Source organism: Balaenoptera physalus (genome assembly GCF_965194825.1).
Source record: "Balaenoptera physalus genome assembly, chromosome: 11".
NCBI classification, from domain to species: Eukaryota; Metazoa; Chordata; class Mammalia; order Artiodactyla; family Balaenopteridae; genus Balaenoptera; species Balaenoptera physalus.
The window spans coordinates 102,903,092-102,920,122 of NC_138896.1; the positions used below are offsets into that span (position 1 = coordinate 102,903,092).

Below are 17,031 nucleotides of genomic sequence, written 5' to 3' on the forward strand. Positions count from 1 at the left end.
ACGGCTATCCTTGCTGCAATTAAGGACCAACTGCTAATTTATGCTCTGGATTCCATCACTAAGGCCTTCTCAGTGATATAGTATGTGCAATTATCCTTTCCTCTATCATCTATTTCCCCCTCTCTTTTGAATCTTTCCCACTGCATACAAATAAGCCTGGGACGGGACCGTGCTTTTGAAACAGAGTGTGGGTTGTGAAAACAACTTAGTAGATCCAGACCAGCAATTTTTTCTTAAAACAATAATAAGAATAGGATAGAAAGTGCCAGAGTGCATTAAAAATGGAAAGAAGAAACAACCAAGATGTCCTTCGTTAGGTTAATGCATAATAAACTGTGGTACATCCAGAGAGTGGAGTGTCCTTCAGCTCTAAAAAGAAGTAAACTATTGGGACTTCCCTAGGGGCTCAGTGGTTAAGAATCCGCCTGCTAATGCAGGGGTCACAGGTTTGAGCCCTGGTCCGGGAAGATCCCACATGCTGCGGAGCAACTAAGTCCGTGCACCACAACTACTGAGCCTGCGCTCTAGAGCCCGCGAGCCACAACTACTGAGCCCATGTGCCACAACTACTGAAGCCTGTGCGCCCAGAGCCCATGCTCCGCAACAAGAGAAGCCACAGCAGTGAGAAGCCCAAACACCGCAACGAAGAGTAGCCCCCGCTCACCACAACTAGAGAAAGCCCGCACACACCAACAAAGACCCAATGCAGCCAAAAATAAATAAAATAAAATAAATAAATTTATAAAAAATAAATAAATAAAAATCTAGATGTGGACACATGCTTTCACTTCTGCTGGGTAAATAGCTAGGAGTAGAATTACTGCTAGGTAGGTTTATGTTTCAATTTATAACAGACTACAAACTGTTTATCTAAGTGTCTGTATCATTTTGCATTCTCACCAGCAATGTATGAGAGTTCCATTAGCTCTACATCCTGGCCAACACTTGGAATTATCCTTTCTTTCTTTCTTTTTTCCTTTTTGCCATTAAAATAACCATATCTTTTCATGTGGTTATTTGGTATTTGAGTATCTCCTTCTCTGAAGATCTGTTTAAATATCTGCACTTTTAAAAAATACATCCTAGGACTTATTGAATTTTAAGAGTTCTTTATATAATACAGATACTAGCACTTTGTCAAATATAAATTTTACAATATTTTCTCACAATCTGTGACTTGCTTTTTCATTTTCATATTTGTCTTTTTTTTTTTTTTGGCCACACCACACAGCATGTGGGATCTTAGTTTCCCTACCAGGAATCTAACCCACGCCACCTTCAGTGGAAACATGGAATCTTAACCACTGGATCACCAGGGAAGTCCCTTCATATTTGCCTTCTGAAGTGTAAAAGCTTTTATTTTAATGAAATATAATTTATCTCTTTTTCTTTTACGATTCATACTATTTGTGAAAGATGATCATGTCAACTGTGAACAAAAAGTCTTATTTCTTCCTTTCAAATCTGAATATTACTTCTCTTTCTTGCCTTATCACACTGGCAAGGACCCACAGTACAATGCTGAACAAAAGTGGTAAGAATAGACATCTCTACCCTGTTCTTAGTCAGAAGAGAAGCATTCAATATTTTACCATTAAATATGATGTTAGTTGTAGGTTTTTCAGATATCCTATACCAGTGCAGTCCCCAACCTTTTTGCACCAGGGACTGATTTCATGGAAGACAAGTTTTCCACAGACCGGGGTTGGGGGATGGTTCAGGCGGTAACGCGAGCGATGGGGAGCAGCAGATGAAGCTTCACTCGCTTGCCCGCCGCTCACCTCCTGCTGTGCGGCCCAGTTCCTAACATGCCATGGACTGGTACCGGTCCACGGCCCAGGGGATGGGGATCCCTGCTATACCAGATTAAAGAAATTCTCATTTAGTGAGAGTTTTTATTACTAATGGGTGTTCAACTTTGACAAATACTTATTCTGCATCTACTTATAAAATTATACAGTTTTTTTTCCAGTCTGTTAATACACTGAATTATATTGATTAATTTTCTAACATTAAACCAATCTTGCATTCTTAGGATAAATTTCACTTGGTTATAATGCATTATCCCTTTTATGTAATGCTGGATTTGATTTACTAAAATATTGTTAAGAATTTTTGCATCTATGTTCTTGAGGAATATTGGTCAGAACTTTTTATTATACTACCCTTGTCTGGTTTTTACTTTCATGGAAACTTTAGCTTCATAAAATGAGGTAGGAAGTATTCCTTCCTTTTCAATTTTTTAGAAAAACTTTTGTAGAATTGGTATTATTTCCTTCCTTATATGTTTCATAGAATTCACCAGTGATGCCATCTGGATCTGGAGTTTTCTTCCTGGGGATGAAAATTCAATTCATTTACTACATATAGGGTTATTCAACCTTATCTATTTCTTCTTGAGTAAGGTTTGGTAATTTGTGTCTTTCAAGAAATCTGTCCATTTCATGTATGTTTCCACACTGACTGGCATGAAGTTATTCATACTATTCCCTTACTGTTCTTTTAATATCAATAGGATACTTAGTAATTCTCCCTCTTTTATTCCTCATATTGGCAATTTGCGCTTTCTCTCTTTTTGTCCTAATCAGGCTTGCTAGAGGGTCCCAATTTTGTTGACCTTTACAAACAGCTTGTGGTTTCATAGATTTTCTCTGCTATTTTTCTGTCTTCAATTTCACTGATTTCTGCTTTTCACTGTTACTTTCCATCTGCTTACTTAGGATGGAATTTGCCCTTCTTTTTCTAGTTTCTTAAGATGAAAGCACAGATAACAAATTTAAAACTTCTCTTTTCTAATATAAGCGTTTAATGCTACACATTTCCCTCTAAGCATTGCTTTAGCTGCAATACACATTGCTATGATGTCCTTTCATTCAGTTCAATTTATTCCCTAATCTGCATTTACCTCATCCAGAATATTTTTCAATTCAAGTATGTACATCATCTAAGGAATTCCATTTGTTTTTTTGTCTTTGTTTTCGTTTTTTGGCCACACTGTGTGGCTTGTGGGATCTAGTTCCCCGACCAGGGATCAAACCTGGGTCAGTGAAAGCGAGGAGTCCTAACCACTGGACTGCCAGGGAATTCCCTTTTTTGGTCTTTTTTTTATACTGTCCATTTCTCAACTCAGCAGGACCCTCCCTCATTCTTCCTTCTTCATATAAAGAAAATATTCATAAATGTTTAAACATTTTTATCTACTAGTTTCATCATCTCTGTCATTGCTGGGTCTGGTTCTATTAATCGATTTTTCTCTTTTCTAGGATGTTATTTTTTTGCTTCTTTGAATTCCTGGTAATTTCAATAGGATATTGTTAATTTTATATTGTTGTACTTATTTAGTGATTATTTTGGGGTTCCCCCACCCGGGACCTTAAAGCTGCCTGCAAGCTGCTGGACCTGTAGAGCTCACAATCTTATTTGTTTTCTTTCTCTCGGGGGAAAACAGTCCTGTGCTACCTTTTTCCAATATCTGAAAATCCATTGATTTATATATTTCATCTGGTTTTCTAGCTTTTAAGGGAGAAAAGTAAATACAATCTGTTATTCCATCTGGGCTAGGAGTAGAAATCTCCATTTACTTTAATTTTTCTGTGCTGGGAATGTTATTTTTTACCAAAATATGCCATTTATGATTTATATTAACGTAATGAATTTATTGTTTTTAAATAAGTTAATAAATATTTTTGATATTTCTCGGTTTTAATTTTTCTTAGACCCATGTGTTATTTGGAAGTGTATTATTTAGTTTCCAAAATATTGGTGATTTTCCAGAGGGCTTTGTTACTGATTTCTAATTTGATTTCATCTCGTGGTAGAGAACAGACTTTGTGCACTGAATGAATTCACAAGGTGACCTTCTGTAGATCCCCGGGGTTCTCTCTCAATGCAACTCTCTCCTCTCCGCACTCTGTCTTGCAAACTTCAGCTCCTTCAGTTTCTCTGGTCTTTCTTTCTCCTTAACTCAGAGCCCTCCAAGCTCTGCCTAGGATCTCCCTGCCCAACCCGGAGCCTAGAAACTCTATTATAGGGCTCGTATAATAAATTTTTCCCATCTCTCAGAGACTCCTGTCCTTTGTTACCTAATGCCTAACGTCTTGAAAACTATTTCATATGTTTTGTCCATTTACGGTGGTTGTTTGTTGGGTTTTTTTTGGGGGGGTGGGGGGGTTGTTGTATATCAGGTCCCAATTATTCTGTCTTGGCCAGAAGCAGAAGTCCTCCAAGCTTTAATCTGTAATACGATACATATCAACAACTGTAACCCATATAAACGAAAGCTCTTTGGTGCCCTAGACAAATTTTAAGAGTGCACAGAGGCTTAGAGAACTGAGAACGGTTGCCCTAAACGTTGGGGTGCCCCAGGGCTTAGCCTTAGGCTCTGCTCTGTTCCCCACAGTACTCTTCTCCCAGCTAATTGTATCTAAGTATACAATTTAAAAGCACATGTCTTTTTAGTTAGATAGATTCATCCATTCATGCCTAATTCTCTTTTCCACTTGGCTATCCACTAGAAACCAAAACTTAACACAGACAAAATAGGAATTTTGATTCCATTTCCCCATCCACAATCCTCGCCCTGGTCTCCATCTCAGTAAATGGCATCATCACTTCTCCAGGTGCTTGAACCAAAAATGCAGGGGTCATTCTTGATTCCTCTTTTAGTCATCCGCCTATATTAAATTCATCAGCAAGTACTATTGGTTCTACATTGAAAAGTTTACCTTGAATTGTGTATTTTACTTCTGCTACCGCTCTAGAAATGCCACATCCCTGACCTAATTTACTAAAATGGCCTCACTTCATTCAGGTCTCTTCTCAAAACATCACATCACCTTCTTAAAGGAGCCCTTCTGGTCCAGCAGCTCCATCACTTTCTATCCCCACCTTAAGTCTCTTCATAGCACGTATCACTATCTGACACATCTTACTCGTTTGTTTACTGTCTGACTATTCCCAATAGAGTGTAAGCTCCATGTGGGCAGAGACTTGGTCTGTTTCTTTAATGTTATATTCCCAACACCTAGAATACTGTCTGGGTGATCCATAAATACTGCCTGAGTGAAGAGCCTTTAGGTTAGTTTTCTTACTATTTCTTGCCACCTTACAATTTATTCTCTATTCAGCAGATGCCATCTTTTTTAGACATAGATAAAATCATATTACTTGTCTTTCTAAACTCTCCAATGACTTCCCACTGCAGGAAGAATAAAACCCAAGTACACTCTTACAAGGTCTTTCTTCCGGGACCTGGCCCTGCCTCCCTGTAACCACTCTTCCGCTTCGTTCACTACACTCTACTCACACCCACCGATGCTGTGTCTCCCTCAGCGCCTCTGCCCCTGATGCTCCCTCTGCCTGCAATACTCTTCCTCCGGCTCTGTGAATGGCTGCCTTTATTTTCATTTCGATTTTTTTTTTACTTATGACTCATCTCAAATGTCAACTCCTCAAGAAAAACCTTTTCTTGACTACATTATCTAATGCCCCCATAATTTCTATAAATTACTCTGCTTTATTTTCTTTATAGCATCTGCCACCTAAAATTGTTATAATCATCTGCTGATTTACTGTTATTTATCTGTCTGCTATTAGAATATAAGCTCCATGATGAGAAATTTATGTATCTTGCTCACTGCTCTATACTCACTACCTAGAAGAAGAGCTAGCACATAGTAGATGCTCAATAAACATTTACTGAATTAATGAACAGCCAAATAAAAAAACAAAGGAACATATTAAGCTAAAATGCCTTGCCTACTTAACAGGATTAAGCTGGTGTTCTCAGGAAAAGTTACAGGAGGTAATCCCAGAGTGTTCATTAGAGGTTTGTCTTTTTTTACTTGGCAGAGTATAAAACTATATTTTACCAAGGTGAAGAGCATGAAGATCCCCAAAATATGTCTGTCATGGCAGTTAGGCAAGTAGGGTAACTTCCTTCAGGCAAAGATTCCGCCTCTTACTGGAGCAATTCAGTCTTAATTAAGAAGACCTACCAAAAGCATTTGCAACCTGAAACCCGCAGGTAACTCAATAAACTCATTTGATTCAACTCTGTATCAAATAACTTTCTACAGATCTGCAACTAAGGCTCAAATTGATTTCACTGTTTCTCTCCTCTTCTAAAAGAGGGACTCGTGAAGATAAATCTATCCAAAAGACTGCTAAAGAAAATAAGAAAGATATATCGTCACAAACTACCAAAGTAACTCATTCATAAAATTAAGCTTCTTTTAAGCAATATAACCCGAAACCAAAGCTTAGCGTACCCCCACCCCCACCCAAAAGAAGTTCCCAACATACGGAGTTATTCACTCAGGTTCAAAGCACGCTACAGTGCAAAGGGCTTCAAGTTGAGCACAGGGTGAATGTGGGCTTAATTTCCAGTCCTGCTTTTTCCTAGCTATGTGGGCAATTTATCTATGCCAAATAATAAATCAATAGTAAAAGTAATATTTCCAGCTATGTATGGACTCAAAAAGTATTCCTCCATATACCCTTTTTTCCCCCAGGGACTTCCCTGGAAAAATGTATTCCACCAAAACAAGGAAAAAGAAGAGGCAGATTTGGATCCTGAAATAAGTGAACCGACACAGGAGGGAGGAGAGAATACCCAGAAGGCTGGTGAAAGGAAATTCCAGGGTAGCTATGAAGGAGGCCCAAAGCGCAGTCACAGTAGCCTGGAAAAGGGCTGGGGGCTGCTTCAGGCAAGATGTTCTGGAGAAAATAGTGAGTTGATAAATAATCTATGAGCTTCAAAGTAATAGAAAGTGACTGACATTTCTCATAGAAAGTTTACAGATAAATTAATACCAGATAAATAGAAAACTAAGCAAATAAAATTACTAATTATAGGGAAAATAGAATGTTTTCCTAAAAGGAATTACAACTGTAAGGGAGGAAAAAATAATCTCCCTTCTAACCTTCTTAGTTCTTAGCTGGGGCTTTATAACAAAAGACACATTTACATGAGAAAAACAAACAGATGTTTATTAACATGTATACCTCATGTATATATGGAAGATACCCACAGAAAAATAAGTAACTCTAAGCCACTTGGAGGTGACTTAGAACACTGGCTTAAATACCATCTTCAGCTGGATTAAAAAAAAAAAAAGAAAGGTGTGTGGGAGGCCAGTTATGGGGAGATGGCCAGGAAAAACACAGTAAACAAGAGTGAAGTCTGCTATGCTGATTTAAGTCAGAGCCTTCTCCGTCAACAGGAAGACTAACTTACTCCTAGGGATAGAGAGGGGAGGAGGGACAGGCACCTTTGTAACTGCGTCCTACACTTGGGCAAAGAGCTTTCCTTTCTGCTGCTTCTCAATTGCCTTCTGCTCAAAGCAACACGTCACGGTGGCATATTCTCGGGTGGTGGCATACTCTGACACACCTCATAACCATAGTATTGTATGTTGCCTGGTTCAAACTGTATACAATGTCTCTAACTAATACTGACCTTATAAAAAATTATGACAATATTCAGAAATTGGGAGGGAGGAGAAGGTAAGAGTCAGGATGTACAAAAGAGCTAAATTTTCATTTTTCAAATTAGGACTTCAATCAATTGTTAACATGGAAAACTGAAACACTTCAAGAAATAGCAGAAAGAATAATCTTTTATAAACATGAAGGTAATTACTAAAACAAAAGCCAAAAGGTTTGACCGTTGTTAATTCTAGGAAATGAAGATGGAGACAAGGAGGTGGCAAGGAGGCAGAGTTTTCAATAAGCCTTAGAGAAATGTGATTAAAAACCACATACATGGGCTTCCCTGGTGGCGCAGTGATTGAGAATCCGCCTGCCAATTCAGGGGACACGGGTTCGAGCCCTGGTCCGGGAAGATCCCGCAAGCCGTGGAGCAACTAAGCCCGTGCACCACAACTACTGAGCCTGCACTCTAGAGCCCACGAGCCACAATTACTGAGCCCGTGCGCCACAACTACTGAAGCCCACGTGCCTACAGGCTGTGCTCCACAACAAGAGAAACTACCACAATGAGAAGGCCATGCACCACAAAGAAAAGTAGCCCCTGCTCTCCGCAACTAGAGAAAGCCCGCGCGCAGCAACAAAGACGCAACGCAGCCAAAAAGTAAATTAAAAAAATTTAAAAAGTATAAAACCCATGTACATTAAAACATTAATAAAAATGTTTAAAAAAAAGAAGAGCCATCAATGGTATATTTAGATCCTGACACTAAGTCAAACTCTAACTACACTATAATGCTAATAATAAGCGCTTAAGCTTTAGGAAGTGCCCAAAAGGTTTCAAAAAAAAAAAGTATATACCGAGGTTTATTTTAGAGCTAAGTGAATTAATTTAACATGTTGACCTATTTAGTAAAATTAAAGTTTGTATATATTTATCTATATATTTATATTTATCTATTGCCCACCCTATTTAAATGGTGGGCAATAGATATTTGTATATTTTCTTGCCTATATCTAACCCATGTTTTCTTTAATGTAGCATAATTGTCAGATACCATCCTTTACTGATTTAAATTATTTTTGTTCCATGCAAATTTTCTGGTTTCCTTATTGTTACAGGCCTTAGTTTTGCCACTTCAGTGATCATCTGATATTCTCTAGCTCCTGTATCAACAAAAATTACTTTGGCTTCCCAAAGGTTGATCAAAGAGGATGGATCACATCTGTTTATCTTTAGAGCGCCAGCGCTGTAACTTCTGTGGTTCAGCCTCTGGTCCGTGAATCCTCCAGGCTCCTTTCCCTACTCCGAGAAGGCTCGGGCCATCACAACTACATCTAGTGCCTGTGTACTTCACCCTCCCTCCCCACAAAGATCACGGCTGTATCTGCCCCTTCAAAGCTTAAGAAGTGAAAAAAGAAAACACAATTCTTTTGGCACGACTAAGGCATATCATGTGTGGAATATTCATTCAGCAAATATTAACTATCTGCCGTTTGCCAGGCACTTAAATTTAAATTTAAACTAAAAACCAACCAACCAGCCAAAGAATAAGCAGCTATCTAACTGACAAAACAGTAATGTGCTAGCACTGGGAAAGATACATATAAAGGTTATTTAAGGAAAATGAAGCGATAACATTGGGAAGCTGGTAATAATGAATAAAATGAAAACTATTTTCAGCATAAATATGCAAGCTACAGGGTTCTGAAATTCTTTACATAAATACTGTCACTGGCCTGAGGACAGGATGGCAAGTACTGTCACTGGCCTGAGGACAGGATGGCAAGTACTGTCACTGGCCTGAGGACAGGATGGCAAGTCAGGAATGTTTCCATTTTAACCCCATTTTCTTCTCACTTAGTGATAAGCTCAAAGTAGAACGTTAGTCACAGCACGCACATAGTTAACAAAAAAAGGTCACTGTCTTGAGTAAACACTCAACCAAAATTCAGTCTTTTAAGTAATATTAACAAGAAAGTTTGTATTAAACATTAATATAAAAATATATCTTAAAAAATTACTTAAGATGAGAAACTGTAACCCAAGTTCTTTGTAAACAAAGAAAACATCACATAACTTACGATATTTACTGTGAATTTCATCTATTTCCTTTTCTGTTTGGTCCTTTGTAAAAACCATTATCTAAAAAATCCAAAAATTCGTAATTAAAAATTACCAAAAATGACAAAAAATAGAAATTAGTACTATAAACTTTAAAATCTCAAATGTGGATGTTTAAAATAGAGGAAAATAATGTCTCATCTCTGTTTTATATAGACCTAGGAAGATTAACTCCTGTTTACTTCTCTTGAATATTGTAATTAACATACATTTTACTCATTACTTTTTTCATCAGTAGAAAATGCAACACTGATTCCATTAGAATTTATGAAGTATTAAGACAACAATCAATTAAATTTTCCACATTCATTACTACAATAGGTAACATAAAACTACAAGACTGAAGAGACAGCTAGCAGATCATTAACAAGGCAGATCTTCTTGTTTGTCTTCTACCTTTTCCAGCCTAACTTTTCCAAGTCTACCACAAAGGTATACAAAGAAAATGCAATAATACAAGACTTCATGTGTTAAATTTCTAATTCACTTTTTAAAATTTTAGACTTAAAAGATCTGAAATGTACTTACACGATTCATTATAGTCTCCATCTTATAGTTAGCACACAGGTAATAGTAAAGTCAATGAAAATCTCACTTTTTTCTACTATCTGATTATAAACTTACTTCCCTAAGGTCGTTGCTTTCCTTACAAACACATTACCGATGGTCTAGAAAAAAAGTCTACTTGGGAGAGCCCAAAACACTTCCTCCAGTGTCAAAGGACACAATGGCTATTTTCTTCTTTGGTATCCTTTCCTCAAGTTTTGGACCATCAAGCTAGAGGAAGGCAATAGTGAAGAAATTTAGGTCTCTGATTCCCTCAGTAAGCTCAATAAATGCTCAATCCTCATCAACTCTTAAAATTACTTAATTTCACCATCAGTATAACCATAGAAATGCAGAATGCCAGAGCTAAAAGGGGATCTTAGAGATTATATAGTTAAACCCCTGAGTTTTACAGATGAAGATCTTAAGGGCCACAGAGGTTAAATGTTAAAGAGCTTATTAAATGCAACCACCAGAGAAATGACAAATACCACGGTTACCTGATGTACAGGCACATGCTTTTTTCCACAAAAATTAATTCATCAATAAACTCTACTTTGAATTGATCTTGTGCCAGAAGACTGCTAAATACGATAAAAATGCTAAAATGAGCTGCAAGGAAATCATAATACATTAAATGGAAATGTGTTCTAGTACATTTCCCACTGAACAGATTTAACACTGGTTTGCTTTAATTTGTAGGGTATTCGACTTTTCCTTCCTTCATTTCTACCGATACTGAAAAAGACCATCAACATACGCTTTCGTTGAGTTTACTAGCTTCAAGACGCATCCTAGTCTTCTCCATATTTTCAATTTCTTGAACTATTTCAGCAGCTGTTAAAATAAAGGCATAGAGCCAATATTAATTACATGGTGTTGCTCAATGCACCCTGGTTATATAAACTCTTAACACTGAAGCTGGACGATGGGTATATATGAACTCTCTGTCCTGTCTTTGTAATTTTTCTGTAAGTCTAAAGTCATTTCAAAATAAAAGGGTTAAAAAAAAATAACAGAGTTAAAACACTTAACTTTTACACATGCAATTACAGTTTAAAATATAACTGGAAGAGTACAGCAAAGTCATTTTGCTCTTTCCTTTGAGGATACAGGTATAAACAGGAATCCCAATGGAATATGAAAATTAATGTTAGTGTGAATTCTATTCTTAGGGGATATCCACTGAAACTCCAATGTACAAAATGTTACAACAGTCTACTTTTCAAGGAAAGACAAAGGTCTACGAATACTAGGGGGTAGATGGCCTTGACTCCAGAATTTTTGTCAGTAGGTGTAGTTACCAAACACATACATCAAAGAGATCTGAAATACACTCCATCTCATATATAAATACTTTTGAACACAAATAGCATGAAATTCGCCAATGCTATCCTTCTGCCTACTAGGTCAACAATATTAAGCCTAAAATACACATACAGTATAGGGGGAAAAAACTACAATCCCTTACACACATTTATACATAAAAAGATACTATATCTAGAATTTGCCTCAAAATAATCCATGGGGGGAAGGGATGTAAATGACAGACAACACGCCATTAGGCATGAGTTGACAACTGTTTGAGTCAGATAACAGGGTAAATAGGGGAAATCACCATATTCTTCACCGTTAGAATTTAAATTCTATAGAACTTATAAATAATCTCTATTAAAAAGTTTTTTACAAAACTGACAGTCGTCGAGAGGATCATTTAAGAAGGCAATTACCTCAATTCAAAGTTTGTTTTTCAAGCACTGAGAGGTACCTCTTGCCTCCCTAATATCATAAAACCAGTAGAAACAATGTAAACAATCTCTCCCTCTGTGAATCATGGTATAACAGGTAAGCAAAGGGACCACTTGCATTCTACCTAATCCACTAACCCAAGTATCACTCAAGTTAGAGAACATCTGGCATACTCTCTTCTAAGGTATTAAGGAAACTGTACTAGGATTAGATGCAATTTAGGGGATTAAATCTTTCAGGGAGACTTCTGATTCTGTTTGTGATGTAAGGAGCTGGATACAGTGTCATTCTCACCCTAACAACGAGAAATGGCTGGATAACCTATAAAACTGTAACTTTACTCGAATCCAACAGAACTAAGGTCACAGGGAAACCACCTAGCCTGAAATCTAAGGAAAGTCAGGTGCCTTAGAGAAGAGAGGGGTCATGAGTACTGGCTGACATAAGAAAACAAGGATTATCCTACCGCTGGGTAAGAAGATTTCAGATAAACTTTTTTTTTTTTTTTTGGCCGCACAGCAAGGCATGCGAGATCTTAGTTCCCAGACCAGGGATCGAACCCGCACTCCCTGCAGTGGAAGCGGTCTTAACCACTGGACCGTCAGGAAAGTCCCTCAGATAAACTTTTTGATGAATTGCAAAAGGCCAAGGGTGAACCACCATGAAAATATAAAAATCTTGGGAATCTTAGACACAAGGGGACTCACACCTATTCCAAGGTTTTCTGTAGACCTTACTGGATACTCTCAAGAACTACTGGGGGAAAGATGAGAAATTAGAAAAAGTATCCCTCTGGATACAGGCTTGGGAAAGAACAACCCCCAGTGCAGGAAGGACATGAAGCCCCATCAGATCTTTAACCCTTAGGAAACAAAAGCATTAAGCCACTGAGGGAAGGTCAGCAAAACTGAAGTCCCCAGAGCACAGGTAAATGGAGAAAGTAAACAAACAAAACCCTCTACTCTGGCAGAAGGGTCAGGAAACTGCCCTGGGCCCAGACCACTAGAGGACCCTTGCCACTTGGGGAGGCACAGGATCACTGAGAGAGACCCACCTGTGAGACCCAGAATCAAGGGCCTGCCTAAGAGGAGGCTAAGCTAGAATAACAGAGAACAACCTCATGTTCCCTACCATGGAGCCAGGACACTCCAAGTGACAGGTAACTGTAATTAGCCACTGGGAGAGAAGTGAGCATGGAAAGACTCCTTAAGGCACAGGTTCACAGGGAAAACCTAAGTGCGAGTGATACAGGCACATTTTAAAAACAAACAAACTTCTGGTAACTCAGGCACCGACCTAAAAAGCACAAGGGATATGAAAGTGGTGGGCAACCGAGGACAACCACAGCAACAACAAAATCCAAACCAATCAACCACACACAGTAAAGTCCTAGCAGAAGAAGAGACAAGTCCATTTTTTAGTCATTCATACTATTTACTTCAGCATTTAGAGTCTCACACATTAAGTCTGGTTTTCAACCAAAATTTACAAGATATATGAACAAGCAAGCAAACAAACAACAATAACAAAACCAAACTCAGATACCAGTTGCCCAGATGTTACAACTACCAGACATGGAATTTAAAATAACTACAATTAATATGCTAAAACGTCTAGTGGAAAAGATGAACAACATGCAGGAACAGATGGGGCATTTCAGGAGAGAGATGAAATCATCAAGAAGAATAAAACAGAAATGTCAGAAATAAAAAAACATTAGCAGAGATAACTTGACCCAGTTAAGGAAAGAATTGGTGAACTTAAAAATGGGATCGATGGTATTACCCAAACAGAAACAGAGAAAAAGGGGGAAAAAAAACACAAAAAAAACCAGAATAGAGCAACTAAGAGCCGTGAGACAATATCAAAAGCCCTAACATACACGTAATAGATATCCCAGAAGAAGAAAAAAGGGAGAGAAAATATTTGAAGACCTAATGGCCAGAATTTGCTAAATATAATGAAAGATGTCAAACCACAAATGCAAGAAGCTCAAAGAATATCAAGCAGAATAAATAACAAAAAACATAACAAAACAAAACACAACAATATACCTACACATAGACACACAAAGAAAATCTTGAAGCCAGTGAGAAAAAGGGGTATATCACACCAAGAAAAGTCATGTATCACATCATACTGCTCATCAAAAACTATTCAATCCAGAAGACAACAGAATGAAGAATTTAAAGCGTTGGGGAAAAAACCTACCAACCCAGAATTCTATATCAAGGGCAATATTTTTCAAAAGTGAAAGAGAAATGAAGACTTTCTGAGACAAACAAAAACTGACAGAATGTATTATTAGCAGATCTGTACCAAAAAAAGTGTTAACGGAATTTCTTCAAGCAAAAGAAATTTAAAACCAGAAATTCATCTCTGTAAGAAGAAACAAAGTGTTAGAAATGGTAAAAATGAAGGTAAATATGAAATATACTTTTCTTATTTTTAACTACTATAAAAGACAATTGTCTGTTTAAAGGAAAAACCATAGCAATGCATTGTGTTTACAGCATGACAACAACAGCACAAAGAATTAGGGACTGGGAGTAAACTGTTGTATAAGGTTCTTATACTACAAGCGAAGTGGTACATTATCTGAAGGTAGACTGTGACTAATTAAAGGTGTACACTGTAAACCCTAAGGCAAACACTAAAATTTTGAAAAAGAGGTACAATAATAAGTCAATAGTAGAAATGAAATATAATTTTTAAAATACTCAATTAATCCAAGATATTTAAAAAAAAAAGGATAGAAGGAACAAAAAGCAGATGGAACAAACAAAACAACTAGCAAGATGTTAAGTTGAAAGCCAACTACATCAAATGTAAATGGTCTAAAGGCACTAATAAGAGCCAGAGAATGCAGACTGGATTAAGAAAGAAAAACCAAACAATATACTGTCAACAAAGAACCCATTTTAAGTAAAAGACACAGATTCAAAATAGGTTCAAAACAAAGAATGGAAAGCGATGTATCCTGTAAATACCAATGAAAAGAAATCTGAAATAGCTATATTAATATGAGGCACGAGAGACTCCAGAGCAATGAATGTTATCAGGGACAAAGAGGGAAATTACAGAAAGGGGTCAAGTCACCAAGAAGACTTAACAATACTAATGTGTTTGCACCTAAAACAGAAATCAAAAATACATACGTGAACAAGAACTTCTGTTTCCAAACAAGATGGCCTAGATTCATTTCTCTTCTCATTTCTCATAATCTTACCTGCAAAGTATAACTACAAACCCTGGATATAACAGAGAAGGTTAAGAGAATTCTGAAAAGTGGAAGGAGGAAAATGGACTGGCTAAGGACCTCAGAATTTGAGGAACAACACTGTGGTAAGTTTCCTGGGTTTTCTTTTTATCTTCACAATATCGCAGACTCGTCTCTGGTGAAGCCTGCAATCCAGAACCACCAACACTCACAGAAGAAAGAAAATAAAAGTCCCAAGAAAAACCTATTCTAAGCAAAGGTCAGTGAAAGGGAGAGATCAGAAACCTTTCTGACAATATCCAACCTACTCCAGCTAAACACTGCTGATGCTCCCAGCCTGCCGCACAAACTTCTCCCCACACTTAGTTAATTTAAAGATCTGTAAAATTAAAATACAGGTACTATATTTACTGAAAAAAATCTGCATATAATCTGCAGTTCAAACCCATGTTGTTCAAGGGTCAACTGTATATCTCTTTTAAAGCAGTTTAAATGATACATTTGTTATTAATTTCTTGTACTTAGAAGAGGAAACTAAATAACAACAATAAAAATTGGAAACAAAGGGCTTCCCTGGTGGCGCAGTGGTTAAGAATCTGCCTGCCAATGCAGGGGACACGGGTTCGAGCCCTGGCCCAGGAAGATCTCACATGCCACGGAGCAACTAAGCCCGTGTGCCACAACTACTGAGCCCGCGAGCCACAACTACTGAAGCCTGTGCGCCTAGAGCCCATGCTCCGCAACAAGAGAAGCCACTGCAATGAGAAGCCCACGCACCACAACGAAGAGTAGCCCCCGCTCACCGCAACTAGAGAAAGCCCGCACGCAGCAACGAAAACCCAACACAGCCAAAAATAAAAACAAATAAATAAATAAATATTTTTTTAAAAATTGGAAACAAAGTGAAACAAATGAACTGTCACTGTATTATTTCAAATAACATAACCACAATAAAGGGAAAAAATAACTTATGAACACAGTATTTGACTATGTACCCTTAGTGCAGGTGAGGGGGGAGGGGAGAGGGAAGGCTGGGTAGAGAGAACTAAAAAAAAATCTGGAATTCTTTCTCTGGTTGCAGAGAGGTGTAGTAGTACAGATGAAGCAATTCTGAAACGATTTTAGATATATTACAGAACTGAACAAATTAGCAAACGTGCTGATGCTACTGAGAGGGAAGATTCTCCCTGTGGAAAAAGGGAAATACAAATATGAAATAGAGAAAGGTAAAGAAGACCCCTGTGGGGCTGGATTGAAAGTAAAGGTATCGGTATGTTCTCATGATTTCTAATACGTATAAGTGGATTTACATGCATACATATACATGTAGTATACAGGCATACATGCATGTGTATGTATATACATATCCATGTATGCATATGTATATGTGTGTATATATTCCTGAGCTCCATCTGCTGAAAGAGTCTAGAAGCAAAGGTACCAGGTAGCAATGAGCATAGCTGGTAGCCTTATCTTGTTTTCCCCCCAAAAGAACCAAAGCTTCTCAGGGAAATGGCTGATTCCAGGGCTGGGACAGGGAATCACTACCTTGTTATGCTAGAAATAAGGAAATGGTAAAAAATTATAATGATAATAATGAAAGTATGGCATGAGGACCAAGGATCAGCATGGAGAAGCTCCCACTGGTCAAATCTAGAAACATAAACACCAAAATAATTCAGGATGGAAATAAGCTATAAATCTGTGAATCCATATTGATAATAGACAAATTAAATACAAGAAGGGAAGGCTCCTGTTTTCAGTACCATGGCAGGTGTCAACTGACAAATGTGGAAGGAAGGCGAAAATTAGAAAATCATCATTGTGCAACTACACAGAAAAGACCAGTTCAGCTAAAAATTACCAAAGAATGCTAAATACAGGCATGAGATTTTAATGAGGTATAGAATACTTAGATGGTATAAAAGTGTCTCTCTACAGATTTCCTACTAGGGGTAATGAG

The 17,031-nt window shown here is 37.6% G+C and overlaps 1 protein-coding gene across 10 annotated transcripts in view; it reads right to left on the reverse strand.

Annotated features, from left to right (window-relative positions):
- The window catches only part of RAD18 (RAD18 E3 ubiquitin protein ligase), a 106,266-nt gene that overhangs the window by 40,864 nt on the left and 48,371 nt on the right, over window positions 1–17,031 (reverse strand). For 9 of the 10 annotated variants that reach the window (XM_082415596.1, XM_082415591.1, XM_082415597.1 and 6 more), the window contains 2 exons: window positions 10,860–10,936; window positions 9,514–9,574 (listed from right to left, as the gene is read on the reverse strand). The exons of the other annotated variant lie outside the window; for it this stretch is intronic. In XM_082415596.1, coding sequence (XP_082271722.1) covers window positions 9,514–9,574; window positions 10,860–10,936 — 138 coding nt within the window. The remainder of the gene's footprint in view (window positions 1–9,513; window positions 9,575–10,859; window positions 10,937–17,031) is intronic. 10 annotated transcript variants of the gene reach the window in all.